At 39.0% G+C, this 13,917-nt stretch overlaps 2 protein-coding genes across 10 annotated transcripts in view; one reads left to right on the plus strand and one right to left on the minus strand.

The window, feature by feature from the left end:
• The window catches only part of ngrn (neugrin, neurite outgrowth associated), a 112,238-nt gene extending 109,447 nt beyond the window's left edge, over positions 1-2,791 (minus strand). The window contains exons 1-3 of one of the 2 annotated variants that reach the window (XR_010928658.1): positions 2,314-2,791; positions 1,474-1,584; positions 733-1,386 (exon numbers count right to left, since the gene is read on the minus strand). Coding sequence is in view for 1 of the 2 variants with exons in the window: in XM_067592034.1 (XP_067448135.1) it covers positions 801-1,386; positions 1,474-1,584; positions 2,314-2,546 (930 nt within the window). In the remaining variant the exon portion in view is untranslated. Of the gene's footprint in view, positions 1-203; positions 1,387-1,473; positions 1,585-2,313 lie in introns of those variants that run through there. The other variant, XM_067592034.1, reaches the window with a different exon arrangement.
• Positions 2,792-6,194: 3,403 nt separating this feature from the next.
• Positions 6,195-12,664, plus strand: nfyal (nuclear transcription factor Y, alpha, like). 8 transcript variants are annotated; one of them, XM_067592039.1, is made up of 10 exons: positions 6,195-6,313; positions 7,070-7,178; positions 7,404-7,490; positions 9,141-9,287; positions 9,418-9,549; positions 9,641-9,743; positions 9,854-10,005; positions 10,826-10,999; positions 11,332-11,442; positions 11,625-12,664. In XM_067592039.1, the coding sequence occupies exons 2-10, from the start codon at positions 7,098-7,100 to the stop codon at positions 11,688-11,690; spliced, it is 1,053 nt and encodes a 350-aa protein (XP_067448140.1). In that variant the 5' UTR covers positions 6,195-6,313; positions 7,070-7,097; the 3' UTR covers positions 11,691-12,664. The 8 variants fall into 8 exon arrangements, with proteins under 8 accessions (XP_067448140.1, XP_067448141.1, XP_067448137.1 ...); XM_067592040.1 differs by having other exon boundaries at positions 9,641-9,725; positions 9,854-10,023; XM_067592036.1 differs by having other exon boundaries at positions 6,196-6,313; positions 9,854-10,023.
• Positions 12,665-13,917: the final 1,253 nt, after the last annotated feature.

Here is a 13,917-nt window from a genome sequence, read left to right on the forward strand (position 1 = left end):
TAAAAACTCCAAAACAGATGAATGTGCAAATATTTTTCATTTCAGACGTTTAACAGCTGGACACAAGACGTCTCCTACTTCACTGTAAAGTTTAATTCTCAGTGTTTGTGCACTGGAGGCTTTAAGTTTCCTCAGCACGCTTGTGTAAGTTGAATACTGGACCATGATTGGCTCTAAACAAGTTGTGATGTCACAAAACCTGCTCATTAGGTAAACACTTTAATCTCAGATTTAAGGTGAGCACAGAGAAACTTTCCACTCTCAGCAGATGAAGGTGAAAACAGTCTTCATGTGTCAAACTCTGCACGAACATCACTGCACAGTGAAGCTCAAACATCCAACTGAAGAAAAACATATTTTTGAGTGGAGGGAGACTTTAAGTTTCATCTCCATCCTCTGCCTGACTTCACAAAAGCTTTTTTCCAAGAATTTATTACAGTATTTACCCTTTTCTATATCATTTTTTAACATTTCATGTATTTCAGTTTCCTTTACCTTTACCATATATATTTTTTGCACTTTCAATATTTATGAATTGTATAAATATATAAGTAAGAGATCTCTATATTTATTTCTTAATTCAATCCAGAAATCAAAAAATAGAGAGTACAAATTTCAAATGTAGCAAGAAATAAAAATAAAGAGGTGAATAAATAACTACAAAAATACAAAATATTTTTTTTATTTGTTAGACATTTATTCTTCGTTTCTTTGCCTGTTCAAATCATGCACAGTAAAGAGCCACTGATTATTATGAAGTGTGATAACGCCGACCTGATCATCCAGTACACAGGAAGTCCTCAGATTCTATACAAAAAGTTGCCTTCTGCGTCTAAGAAATCATTCCCAACCTGCACCACAGGAGAAGGATTTTTCATGTCCATTAACTCTTCAAGTTCTTCCTCTGACAGCACCTGTCCATCCCAGCTCTCCTCATCCTCTTTGTCGTCCCCTGCAGGATTTGTGTTGCTATTGCTGTCCTCTCCTTTTATTGTCACTGTGGCATCTTTACTAATATCTTCTGTGAACTGGGGGGGCAGAACAGCAACAGGTGCGGGACTCTTGGCCACAGATGCTGAACCTTTGCCTCCAGTCATCAGAGTCCGGTCAGCCAGAGGAACCAAACCACCCTCTCTACTTCCAGAGGGGAGAGCAGCTGGTGCTCGGTTTCCAGGCAGCTTCAGCCTGTCCTGCCTTGTCCCAGCACCTGAGGGCAACACCTGCTGACTGAGTCCAGACATCACATTAGCATCCTGCCTGGCTTTTCTCTCAGGAGCGGGAATAAATTTGCTCCTGAGGACTCTCAGGATGACATTAGGGGTGACGGAGAAGCCCTCAGCCAGACGCTCTACTGTCCACTCCTCCGGTTGCTCTTGCTTCAGATATCTGAAAACAGAGAAACGTTTAATTTTAAGTCTCATTTGAGTGAAATTCTCGGTTCAGCGTCTGGACTGACATGACAAAGCTCCCCACCTGATCTGCTCGATAGCCTCCCAGGTTAGCTTCCTCTCTGGAGCTCCTGATGGTGTCATCTGCCTCCTCAGTATATGATATTTCACTGTTTTCTGCCTCTTTCTCTCCGCACTGAAAACATATGTGAGAGATGTTTTAAATGGTCACAAATTGTGAAAACAGACATACAGAAAGAATTGTTCATTAAAGGACAGGTTAACGATTTTCAAGTCTGTCTTAACACAACAGTCAGGTGCTCAAATGAACATTGAAATAGGTTTTTCTTGCCGTAATCATTCCTCCTGTTCATACTGACCATTAGACGATCCCTTAATTACAATGGGAGTGATGGGGGACAAAAGTCACAGTCCTCCTTCTGTGCAAAAATCTATTTAAAAGTTTATCTGAAGCTAATATGAAGCTTCCAAATGAGTCAAATCAAGTAGATATCTGTCAGCATTACAGTCTTTTTAGTGCCAAAGTCCCTCTTTTTGTTACTATACGTCCACCGCAGCTCAGCAGGGAAACACTGTCTGAGGAAACACAAAGAGGGAATCTGATGCTAAAAAGACTGTAAATGTGGCAGATATCCACTTGATATGACTAACTCAGACCGTTGAAGCCTCATATAAGCTTCAGATCAACTTTTAAATGCATTTTTGCACCAAATGACTGTGTGGACACACTGTGGATTTTGTCCTCCATCACTTACATTGAAAGCACATTTGAAGAGGATCTTTTAGTGTTCTCAGTGTTCATGTGGGCATCTGACTGTTGTTTTAAGACAGACTTCAAAATGTGTGAACCTGTCCTTCATTTTTATTTATTTTTTTACTCTGGAATAATGTTGCTGGCTCTTACTCAACCAAAGCCTGCAGCTTGTCCTCTACATCCTCCAGTCCTCGGTCTTCATCTGACACTTCATCGCTGTATCTCGGAGCTCTGTTTCTGTCTCTGTGCACATGGCTCTGTCCCATCCACGCCTTACCGACACCTCTGCTTACGAATCGACAGCTGTTAGTAGAGAGTGAAGGGGTCACTGACAGAGCACCGAGCCTGGAGAGCAGAGAGAGGACCTGGAGAGGTCGGGCCATGCTGCAGGATCACAGACAGTGTTGTCAGCTTGGTTTGTCCAGGAGGAGGATCACAGAGTCGGAGACGCGTCTGGTAGTCAAACTGTGTACTAACAGACTTTGTTCAGATCGAGTCTGTTTGTTGTGCTCACTGTAACTCGGTTTCCTTATTGTTATTTTACAACAGCGCAGACACCTTCATCTAGACTAGACTCTTCTACAGCCATGGCGCAAACTAAACCCGTGCGTAAAGCTCGTGCGTACTTCCGCAAACAAACAGGTCCCAAAACATAAAGATGATGTTACTGCCGACTACTGGAGTGGAGGTGCAGCTGTTGGTTGAACCTGAATGAACAAATAGATTCATCTGTAACATGGAGCGCATACTTTATTAAACAAAGCACATATCACAGAACAACAAACAAATTAAAACGAGCGGACACAGACATTGATAACAGATCAACAATATGCATAAGAAAAAAGGACCAAAGGGAGCAGCATCAATAATTAAAAAGCAAAATATTAGATTTTAAATGAATATGATCAGATGATCAATATGACAGAGCTTTCAGAAGCGTTGTAATTAAAAGCACAGTTTTCATAGCTTTAACATTTTTGGAAGACTTAATAGAGTCAAAGTACCTCTTCAGCTAAATTTTAAAAACAAGCAGGAGGGGTCCAGACTTACTGAATTTACATTTATGAATGTAAAATTCAGTAAAAAAAGAAATAAGATTTTTTTTTTTTTTTTTTTTTTTAAAAATGTAATGTAAAAAAAAATGTTAAAAAATCCTAATTTTCCTTTTGATAATCAAAAACACCAAAGAAAACATCATTAAAAGAAAAAAAACAATAGTCACTGAAAAATACATATGAATACAGTTGAGAACCTCAGACAAACATTTCTCAGTGTGGATGCAAAACCAGAACAGATGCTCAGGTGTTTCAGTGCTGGTTTCACAAAAGGCACAGCAGATATAATGTCCTTTTTGTATTCAAGAAGAGATTATTTAGCTTGGTAGAATTAATGGATCAGTCTGAAAGTGGCTTCTCTCACTTTATTAGTAAGAAGATATTTGAAGGATGAAGACCAGACTTTCCTCCAAGGAATATTTTTCACATCACCATCCCAGTATGAGACTGCTGCAGGAAGAGTAAAAATATCACATTGACAAAGAGCTCTGAGCTTCTTGTTGTTGTGACGACAAGCTGAAAAACAGATTTTACCTGCTTCAGTTTCACAAGGGTCAGAAGATACAACAGGGAAATTAAAGTCAATGTCTCATAATCCACTGTATGTTTTTTGCTTCTTATTATTGTCTCAATTTCTTCTTCCACAAAATGATAATATACAAAATATCAAAATATTCATCTTACAGTTTGCAGAAGAAAACTAGAAAAACCCAAATAAAATCTGACCCAAGGAGGAGTTACAGTTCATTAAAAGATTAAATATATTCATAGTTTTTACAGCCTTTGGATTAGAGAAAACTGAATTGAATCAATACTGTTTAACCTCATTTGTAATAAACAAGAAGTTTAAAGCTTTTTACCTGTAAATGTGCTTCTAGTATTCCACCATATGTTTGATTCCATTTTTATTCCCAATGATGTGATAAATACATCCATAAAAGAAACTATCAGCAGAACAAACTGTGTTACTGTGTTACACTTCCTGCAGCAAATTCCTTTGGTCTTCTATCATGTGTGAGTTACAGTGGAAAAAGGCTTGTTGTATGAAAAATAAATACTGCATTAATACTAAAGTTAAAGAAGTATCCTTCAAGATTTTACATTAAATTACCCTGTAAAAGAAGTGTTGGAAAGATTTTGGACTACGCCTGTGTGTTTTGCAATTCACATAGAGAAACAATATTTCATTTGTTTTTTCACTGTGCTCATTCAAATTTCTTTTGGTTAGATATGCAAAACTTTATAACTAGGAAAATGAGTGCTAATGTAGAGACGTATGTATGTGATGTGATATTCTGTGCTCAGTGGGTTGGAGAGCAATATTACCTATAATATATAATATATAATATACAATTCAGCTGCTGATCATTCTTGGTAAATTCCACATATTATTGAACTCAAGCAGCATAGCACCTTAATCAAAGATTTATTTATTTTTTAAGTGTATTAACAGCACAGTAATATTACAATACAAACAACAGTACCGGGAGATTTGGAGAAAAAATTAAATAAATTGATCACAAAAACACGAGCAGAAAAAAAAATTGTACAATGTAAAACATACATAGGGTGAATTAGAGTAATGTGGGATAATTTCTGCAGTTGGCACTTGAGCAATATATTTTGATATGAAGCAAATACATTATATCTGCACCCAATAACTATCTGAAATCCATTACAAGACTAAGACCCTTGAATAATTATTGGTATTACACATTTAATGTATTTAAATACATACTTCACCACTTTAAGGATATATATGACTGTCCCACTAAAGTATCTAAAGTGAGACAATGAAAAATTGACTGAAATAAAACATATAAAACACATTATAGCATATTCTGATGCATAAATATGTCATAAACACAATCTGATAACAATCAGCAACAGTGCTTTGTTTATGACAAATTTATATCCTCAACACTAAATCACAGCAAGTACTACTTATTGAAAGATCGCATTGCTCCAGTCTATGGCATCACATGTGTGAAGTCATGTGATTTCAATTACATGACATTCCAGGATTAATTTGACAGCGGTCCATCCCATCTCAAGAGATGAGATGTCTTTTAAGTTTTTTGGTTTTTAGATACCCCGCAGACAGAATTATAGAAAGTCTGAAGTTCAACCTAAAGCAAGTTTTTGTTTGGAAGAAACTGAAGAAATCTGGCCTTGTGAATATGAAATTCACAAGCAATTCAAGCAATTTTATCAAGTTATTAACTTCATTGTTGTTATACTCTGCATTCAAAAATAAGACCATGCTTTCTGTAACAGGGACCAAGACCTCATGAGTCTCCCAGATTAATAAGAAAATTTGAGTCAAAAAAATTACCTTAATGGAAGATGTAAAGAACAAAAAAGCTAAGAAGACTTTCAATACTTTAGAGGAAGTAAATTGTATGGCAATTGTTGTTGTACCTCCTTGTTGTATATAAAGGAAGTTTTGCAAAAAACAAAACAAACCAAAAAAACAAACAAACCGAACAGCAGAACAGTCTAAGTCTCTATGTTGCTGAGATATATAGATTTTAATTTTCCTGTTGTTTCTTCTGACCTTTGTAAAACTGCCGTGGGTAAAATTTGTTTTTCAGCTTGTCGTCCTGCTTGTTTTTAAAACTGAGCTGAAGAGTTACTTTGACTCTATTAAGTCTTTCAAAAATGTTGAAGCTATGAAAACTGTCCTTTTATTTACAACGCTTCTGAAAGATGTGTTAATACATATTTATTTTAAATCTTTTTTTCTGTACTATTTATATAATTTATGCTGCTCCCTTTGCTCCCTCATGTCATGTCTGAGTCCCTGGTATTAAGTTGGCTAATGTGTGACTTGTTTATTTAATAAAGTCTGGAGGAAAGAAAGAAAGAAAGAAAGAAAGAAGAGCATAAATGTGACCAAATGTCGACATCTGCCGGGCAGCACGTGCAGCTCCCTCCATTACGTGACGCCATCATGTGTGACGCAGATGCGCATGCGCATCTCCTCCCGGGCGCCGTTTTTTTCATTTGCGCCATTTTGTCCGCTCACTTTGTTGATTGGGCTTTAGCAAGCTGTACTGGAGCCAATCAGAGGGAAACCGGACAGCGAAGACACGGTAAGGGAGACCCGATTGAAGGCATTGGTAGTTGTCAGCACGGATTGGTTTGTCATGGACCAACCAAATTACTAACCCTGCTAAATGCAAAAAAACCTCGAGTGACAGCTCGGTTTGGACCGCTGCGTCCCGGACTGTTCAGGCTGCAAATAACTTGTTGTCCCCGGTGTTGAGTCCTGCGAGGAAACATGATCTGTGGTGGTCGACAAGCCTCAGCTAACGTTAGCTAGGTTAGTTAGCTGAAATATCAAACAAAGGAATGGTTGATAACGCCAACATTCACCCACGAGTAAACACCGTCTAGTAATGTATCATCGACTATAAGAAACAACAGCACATAAAGATTGACGTTAGCTGTTAATCTGTTGATTTAGCCTCCGTTTATGCTTATTTGAACACGCTAACTAACGCTAGCTAGGCTTGCTGGCGCTCACGAAAATATCCCGTTAATCAAACAGTCTGAGTGCTGACCCACATCACCCAGTATGTGTTCATATATCACCTCTAAACGTCAGAAACAACATTTCACATGCTAGCATGACGAGTTGAAATTAAAATGGGCCTCCAATGTATCTATATTAATATAATGTGTAAGTTGGAAGCATATAATGATGTTAAATAAAGGTTGGAAAGACAAAACAACCCTTCTTTCTGCGTGGATAAGAAGGCTGTGGGCTAAAGTTGGATCTAAAACAGGCATGCACATTTTCCATGTAACGTTAGCTCATACTGTATGTGTCTTTCTTTTGTCTCAAGAGAGGATTGTGGCAATAAATAAGAAGCTATGGAGCAGTACACCACTGCCACCACTACGACTGGAGAGCAGATAGTTGTGCAGACTGCCAATGGACAGATCCAACAGCAGGTGAGCTGAGAAGTTACTCATTTAATTTGTTTGTTTGTTTGTTTTTTATAAAGAAAAGCATGCCCTACCATCCGAGTTCCTTTAAAAATGCACAACAATTTAACCTTTTGCTGTAAGCTCACAGGTAACAGGTACTCAGAATTAAAGCGTTCCAGCGGACTCCAGATCTATTTTCCCAACAAGTATTTACTTTTCTGAGACTGTATTGTCCTGCCTTGCCTGCAGACACAGGGCACAGTGACGGCTGTGCAGCTGCAAACAGAGGCGCCAGTGGTGACGGCCTCAGGCCAGCAGGTGCAGACACTCCAGGTAGTGGTGTCACCGCCGCCCTGTGTCAGTGTCATGACAGTCTTACAGCCTATGAATTTGCATGCTACAACCAGGGCTGTTTATCATGACCCATCTCTGTGCTGTTTGGTTCATCCTCTTCCCCTCCCAGCATGTCTTGCAGCTGCCTGAACTGCATGTTCCTCAGCACAGTGTGTTGTGTGTCAGCCTTGGGTTTCCGCTTATGCTCTCATAGTTGTCAAAGGACTGCTGTTTGTCAGAGTCGTGTTTGTCGCTTGCTTTGAAAAGCAAGTTTTTTAAGTCAGATCTTGTTCTTCAAGATAAGGACAAAAGCCATTTGAAACATGAGTCACATGGATGTATTTTGCTGTTAGCAGAACCTTTTGGGTTTCAGCATTGAATGGCATGGATCCATATTCATTACAAGCTGTCACTTGGTACTCACCATCTAGCTATATTTTTTTCTTACTGTCTCGTTGGAAAATGGCAATGGGTTCCTTCCCTCTGTCATTTTCCCCCATGGCATAACTGCTGCCACATGCTTTCACTTGCCCATAGTGGTCACTCACTCATTTATGGATGCTAGATGAATCATCTGTACATGTCAAATTGAATATGTGAACACAAGTTAGACTGATGATACCACCTTGTCTAGTCAAGTTTATGATGACATTCAAACACATTGAGTTTAAATGAACTTCATGTAACCTCTTGGTTCAGCAACAGTATTTCAGTAAATATACAACCGCTGAATAAAGAATTGATACACAGTTATAGCCTATGTTATGTTTGACCTCATGGCACAGAATAGCTGAAGATATACTGTGTATAGGCAGGATGGTTTTATGTTTGCATCTCCCAAAACACAAAGACTAATAGTGTATAATCAAATCCTATTTTCCAGACTGTGGTATCCAGGATGTTTCTGATTTCATGTCATTTGTGTGCAGTCCTCTAAGTCACCTGTTTATATTGAGGAAGCAAACACAAGAAATTAGATAACTCAGGAAACCAGGTTACACAGGTAGAACATGTTTATTCACTGTAGTTATCATGTTACTGTAAATCAGCAGATACATACACCAGGCCAGTATTCAGATTTCTTCTCTGCCCTTGACCTTATTTTGGAAGCAAGGCTCTCTTGTAATGTATTGGCTGTGCCTGTCTGTGACGTAGCAGACTCACAGCTCAGTGAGAGGCAAAGACAGACAGAAAGGAGCTTTTCTTGCATCGCAAATGTGTTTAAATTCAGCAAATAGTCAAATGCTCAGCAGCGGAAACTGACTTATTCATAATTCTACAGGCTACTTTGTGTTACTTTCAGTTTCAGCCGGACGTTGGATGGAAATATTTTTGATACGAGAATGCGTTGCTCTGTGTAATAGACTTGTAATGACCTGTCCTTTCATCCAGCTGCTCAGCTGTTATTCTCAATGTCTGAAGTCTTTAGAGAGTATATAATACACATACTTCTTCAAGAAATGGGCATTCTCTAGGAGAAATCTAGCAGGGGAAATCAGTTTCCTTAATCACCTCGATTACACAAACCAGTTTTCTTGTTTACATGACATTTAAGAAATCGGCTCAGTGGTGAAAGCTAACCCGGTTACATAAGAGCACGTAATCACACTGACTGGCAGTGCTGCTGTAACAGTTTCCCGAATCTCTCTGCAGGTCCAGGGGCAGCCACTGATGGTCCAGGTGAGCGGCGGCCAGCTCATCACATCATCAGGGCAACCCATCATGGTGCAAGCCATGTCGGGGGGCCAGGGTCAAACCATAATGCAGGTCCCGGTATCTGGAGCTCAGGGACTACAGCAGGTGAGGGATATGGCTCAGTTACTAGATCCGTATTCAAATTTTGCCACATAATCTTGCACAAAGACAAACCGTTTTCTATGAAATAGTATTGGTAGATGTAAATGGTGGGTGTTACTCTGTCTGCATATAGATCCAGCTGGTGCAGCCAGGTCAGATCCAGTTGCAGGGCGGTCAGACCCTTCAGCTCCAGGGCCAGCAGGGTCAGCCTCAGCAGATCATCATCCAGCAGCCCCAGACAGCCATCACAGCTGGACAGAACCAGGTGTGAAATCCTAACCAATAGAGTGGCACATTTTTTAAATCATTGTTATTATTACTGAGTGTCTTTTTTCTCCTCACATGCGATTCCACAGGGGCAGCAGATCAGCGTGCAGGGCCAACAAGTGGCACAGACAGCTGACGGACAGACCATTGTCTACCAGCCTGTCAATGCTGACGGTACCGTCTTGCAGCAGGGTAAACTCATCTACATTTTGAGTTTTGCTTCTGCTTTATGGACTTTCTAAAGCTCTATTCACTTTTCAATTTGAAGATGAAGAATGCTGATGTTGATCTGTGTTTTGCAGGAATGATCACAATTCCAGCTGCCAGCCTGGCAGGTGCCCAGATCGTACAGGCAGGGGGTGCCAACACCAACACCACTAACAGCGGCCAAGGCACTGTGACCGTCACCCTGCCCGTCTCCGGCAACATGGTTAATGCAGGTGGAATGGTCATGGTAAGACCCTGTGCAGAGGTACCCAACATCTTATTACCTTTTTTGTTTTTATCTAGTCTCACACGAGGGTGTGTGGTGTGGTGGAGGTCATTAAGCTTTAAATAACACCAAATATAATTATCGTTTATCTTTTTTGATATACTGTAGAAATATATTTATCTTTTAATGGAATCATATTGTAATGATAAGATGAATTAATGATTTTGGTGATCTTTAATTCTGTTTTATTTTTACTTGAGTTTATTGAACCATGCAGTTAATATCAACATGTTTATTTAATAATTCACCCACACAGGTGTTTTCAGTTATTATGCTTGGTTAGACGTATTGTCAGGTCAGTGTGATCGGCCTCCTGCGCCTTTCTGTCAATAGGCCTTATGCCATGTTCATGTCATATCAAAGTTATTGTAATTACCAGTTTCCAACTTGTAAATAGCCTTCATATTAACAGCTGTGAAAAAAGCCCATTAATTGATGGGGTGGGACAACTTGCACCTTTATTATTTAAATTCATGAAACTTGGTGACCTCATGAAATTCCAAATTCTACATTTCAGTCTGTAGAGGAGTCTAATTAGCGAGAATAACTTAAAACATCTGTGTGAGTTAGTAGGATCTCTAACATGCAACTTAAAATTTAAACCTATATAGTGATGTATTACTGCATATCAGTATTGAATAATGGCCTAATGATTGATGTGATACTGATTTAACCATTTGCATTGTAACTTCTTGTTTATGTCAGTATATATAGTTTTTATGCTTTTCCCTGGTAGTGGTTCTAAGCACTGTGTGCCTGTTTGTGTCTCCCCCTCCATCAGATGGTGCCTGGAGGTGGCGGAGTTCCCACAATGCAGCGTATCCCCCTGCCAGGGGCTGAGATGCTTGAGGAGGAACCCCTGTATGTCAATGCTAAGCAGTACCATCGCATCCTGAAGCGAAGACAGGCCCGAGCCAAGCTGGAGGCTGAGGGCAAGATCCCCAAAGAAAGGAGGGTAAGTCACATTTGTCATAATCATGGACTGCACACGACTACGCTTTCACCGTACACTGTATAAATAAGTGAGAAAAATATCTAGGTGTCTTTGACTCACCAGCTACAAAAATCATATTCTCTTGCCTACTTCTAGTGGTATCTAGCCATGTAATCTCAGAAAAGATAATCTCCAAACCTTGACAAGTATCTGCATGGCTAGATACCACGAGAGGTAAGAAAATATGCTTTTTGGAGGGATGAAGTAACCAGTACTGGCACAGATGTGGCACAATAATGTATTCATAATGTTAAATTGACCATGGTCCGATTCACCTGCTTTCTCTCTCGCAGAAATACCTGCATGAGTCTCGCCACCGTCATGCAATGCAGCGTAAGCGAGGAGATGGAGGCCGTTTCTTTTCACCTAAGGAAAAGGAGGAAATGGCTTTGGCCCTGGCACAGGTAAGGAGATTTGTGCAGAAAAACATCACCCTAATAAGAACAGAATACTGACTCAAGCCTGTGGATACTGTATGTTTTAAATCTGTCAACTAAGCACTTGGACTTCCCTTAAAATGTATAACTTTTCTAAATTTGTAATTCATAAAGTGACCTCACTGATCCTTTCTCCTCCCCTCACACAGCAACAGCAGGAGGCAGCCCAGGCAGCAGCCGATGAGACGGTGGCTCAGATGATCCGGGTCTCGTAGCACCGTCGCCAGCATCATCACATCTGTCTGTGAACTTTCCCCTGCCTGAGACTCTTCATCACAGCTTATCCATCTGCCGCACCTTCTTCTCTCACTTGTACTCACTCCTTCCCCACCGTCACACACCAAACCACAGTGCCACCACTGGGTTTCTTCTGTTATCTCTTCAACTTCTACGCTGGTCTTCCAGGGAGCGGGCCATGTGGCTGATGAGCCTGTGGACTTTTCTAGTCCTCGTGTCTGAAATGGAGAATGCTTACATACTCAGCTTATCTGGTCAAGCACTTAGGACCAGCTTTTTATTTTCACAGTGATTTGTTTGGACAATAATGAAAGGAAACGGGAACCAGGGCCAGTCACACAGAGGAGATAATAGCTGTGAAGCCATACTCTGTCAGACCCTGGTCCTTTTAAAAAGCTGAGAATTTCTCACCAGTGGATACTTGTTGCTTTAAATATTTTTTGTAAATGGTACAGCCTTTTTTTTTTTTTTCCAGAGACACTCATTACGCATTTATGCTACACTTGTGTCATATCTTTTACGTGATGTCCTGTATTTTGACATTTCATATTTTTTCAACCCATGCTCTGTGGGGAATGGACTCAGCATCTTAAGTCCAATCTACCATCACGGAGCAAAAACTGAAATGTGATACTGATGTGAAAATATTGTACAGAAATTCTTTTCTTCCCCAGTGTGTATTGGATGTACTTACTAATTTGCCCAATTTTGTGGATGCATTTTATACAATTTTATGTTTAAGACTTAGTGTTTGTAGAAAACAATGGCTCTATCCACGTAGTTACTTCATTGGCAGTCCACCTAAGTGTTTGGTTTGTTTCATTGTAGATAGTAGCTTTTTTTACCCATCAGATGCAGCTCTGCAATGCTATTTTTTTTATAATGAAATAAGGTTGGACATTGAATTCATGGAACCTATGTCAATTAAACTGTAATAAGTGACTCAAAGTTATTTGTCGTAATGTCATCACTTTTTCCATGAGCTGTTAGCTTGCCATCAAAGCCTTGTGGGAGCCGCAGTTATTGAATGCTGATAGTTTTATTTGTGGCAAATTGGATTGGATATTTTTGCAGGATATCAACCAAATCATCAAACTATTAACTACTTTTATTGTGTGTCAGAAGTTAAATCTGTCAACCATTGTGGCAGAAGTGACGTATCTTTTGATTAATATTGTTGATGGTTCAAATTATGAATATGTGAAGTTTTCAAGCCCCCTATATTGAGGCTTAAACTAATGATTATTTCCATCATCAATTTGCAGATTTTTCTTGTTTCAATCAATTGTTTGGTTTAGGAACAGTCAGAAAATTGTACAGAATACACATCACCAATTTCCTAAAGCCAAAGGTGATGTCTTCATATTGCTTGTTTTGTCAACAAACAGTCCATATTCAGTTTACTATCACATAAGACAAAGCAACAAATCCTCCAGATTTAGATGGTGGAACCAGGACATGTTAAGCAAAAATGACTTCAACCATTAATTGATTATCAAAATAGGTGATTATTTTGGAAAGGGACAAAATGTATGACGCATAATGTTTCTTTTTTGTACTTTTCTCAATAAAAAATGAATTAGAAAAATAGGTGATTCTTTTTTGGGGGAGACTGGGCGAATAAACAGTTTCACCTGTACTACACATTGTATAATACACATACATTAGCAAACTCTGGTAATCTGCCATCTTGTTCAGTATAATGTTAAAATAATATTATAATAAACTGCAGATAATCTTATTTTATATCGACTTAAATCCTATTGTAACATTAAGATCATAACATGCTCAGTGGAGGAAGAAGTACTCAGTTTCTTCCCCAAAGTAAACAAACTAATACAAAATACTACATCACAAGTAAAAGTCCTGCCTTCCAAAACTGAGTTTCAAAAGTAAAAGTGCTCATTATGCATGGGCCCTCTCATAGTATTATATTATTACATGTATTATGTAATTGGATAATTATTACTGGTCCAATAACATAAAAAGAGGCATTTTAATGTGGCTGGTGGAGCTGATTTTATCCACTTTTTATGATGTTGAGTAGTTTAATCAACAGTGCATCATGTTTTATGAAATGATCATGCAAATCTTAATCTACAGTTACTAGTAACTACTGTATAGCTGTCACATCAATGTAGTAGAGTAAAAACACCAACATTTGGCTCTTAAATGTAGTGGTATCAAAGTATAAAGTAGAATAAA

Source organism: Thunnus thynnus, chromosome 6 (assembly GCF_963924715.1).
Source record: "Thunnus thynnus chromosome 6, fThuThy2.1, whole genome shotgun sequence".
Taxonomy (NCBI): domain Eukaryota; kingdom Metazoa; phylum Chordata; class Actinopteri; order Scombriformes; family Scombridae; genus Thunnus; species Thunnus thynnus.

Excerpts from the sequence above, each read along its gene's own strand:
- nfyal (XM_067592036.1), top strand. The coding sequence starts at position 7,098 with ATGGAGCAGTACACCACTGCCACCACTACGACTGGAGAGCAGATAGTT. Across the intron at positions 7,491-9,140 it reads AGGTGCAGACACTCCAGGTA|GTCCAGGGGCAGCCACTGAT; the intron begins GTGGTGTCACCG and ends ATCTCTCTGCAG. Across the intron at positions 11,443-11,624 it reads TGGCTTTGGCCCTGGCACAG|CAACAGCAGGAGGCAGCCCA; the intron begins GTAAGGAGATTT and ends CCCCTCACACAG.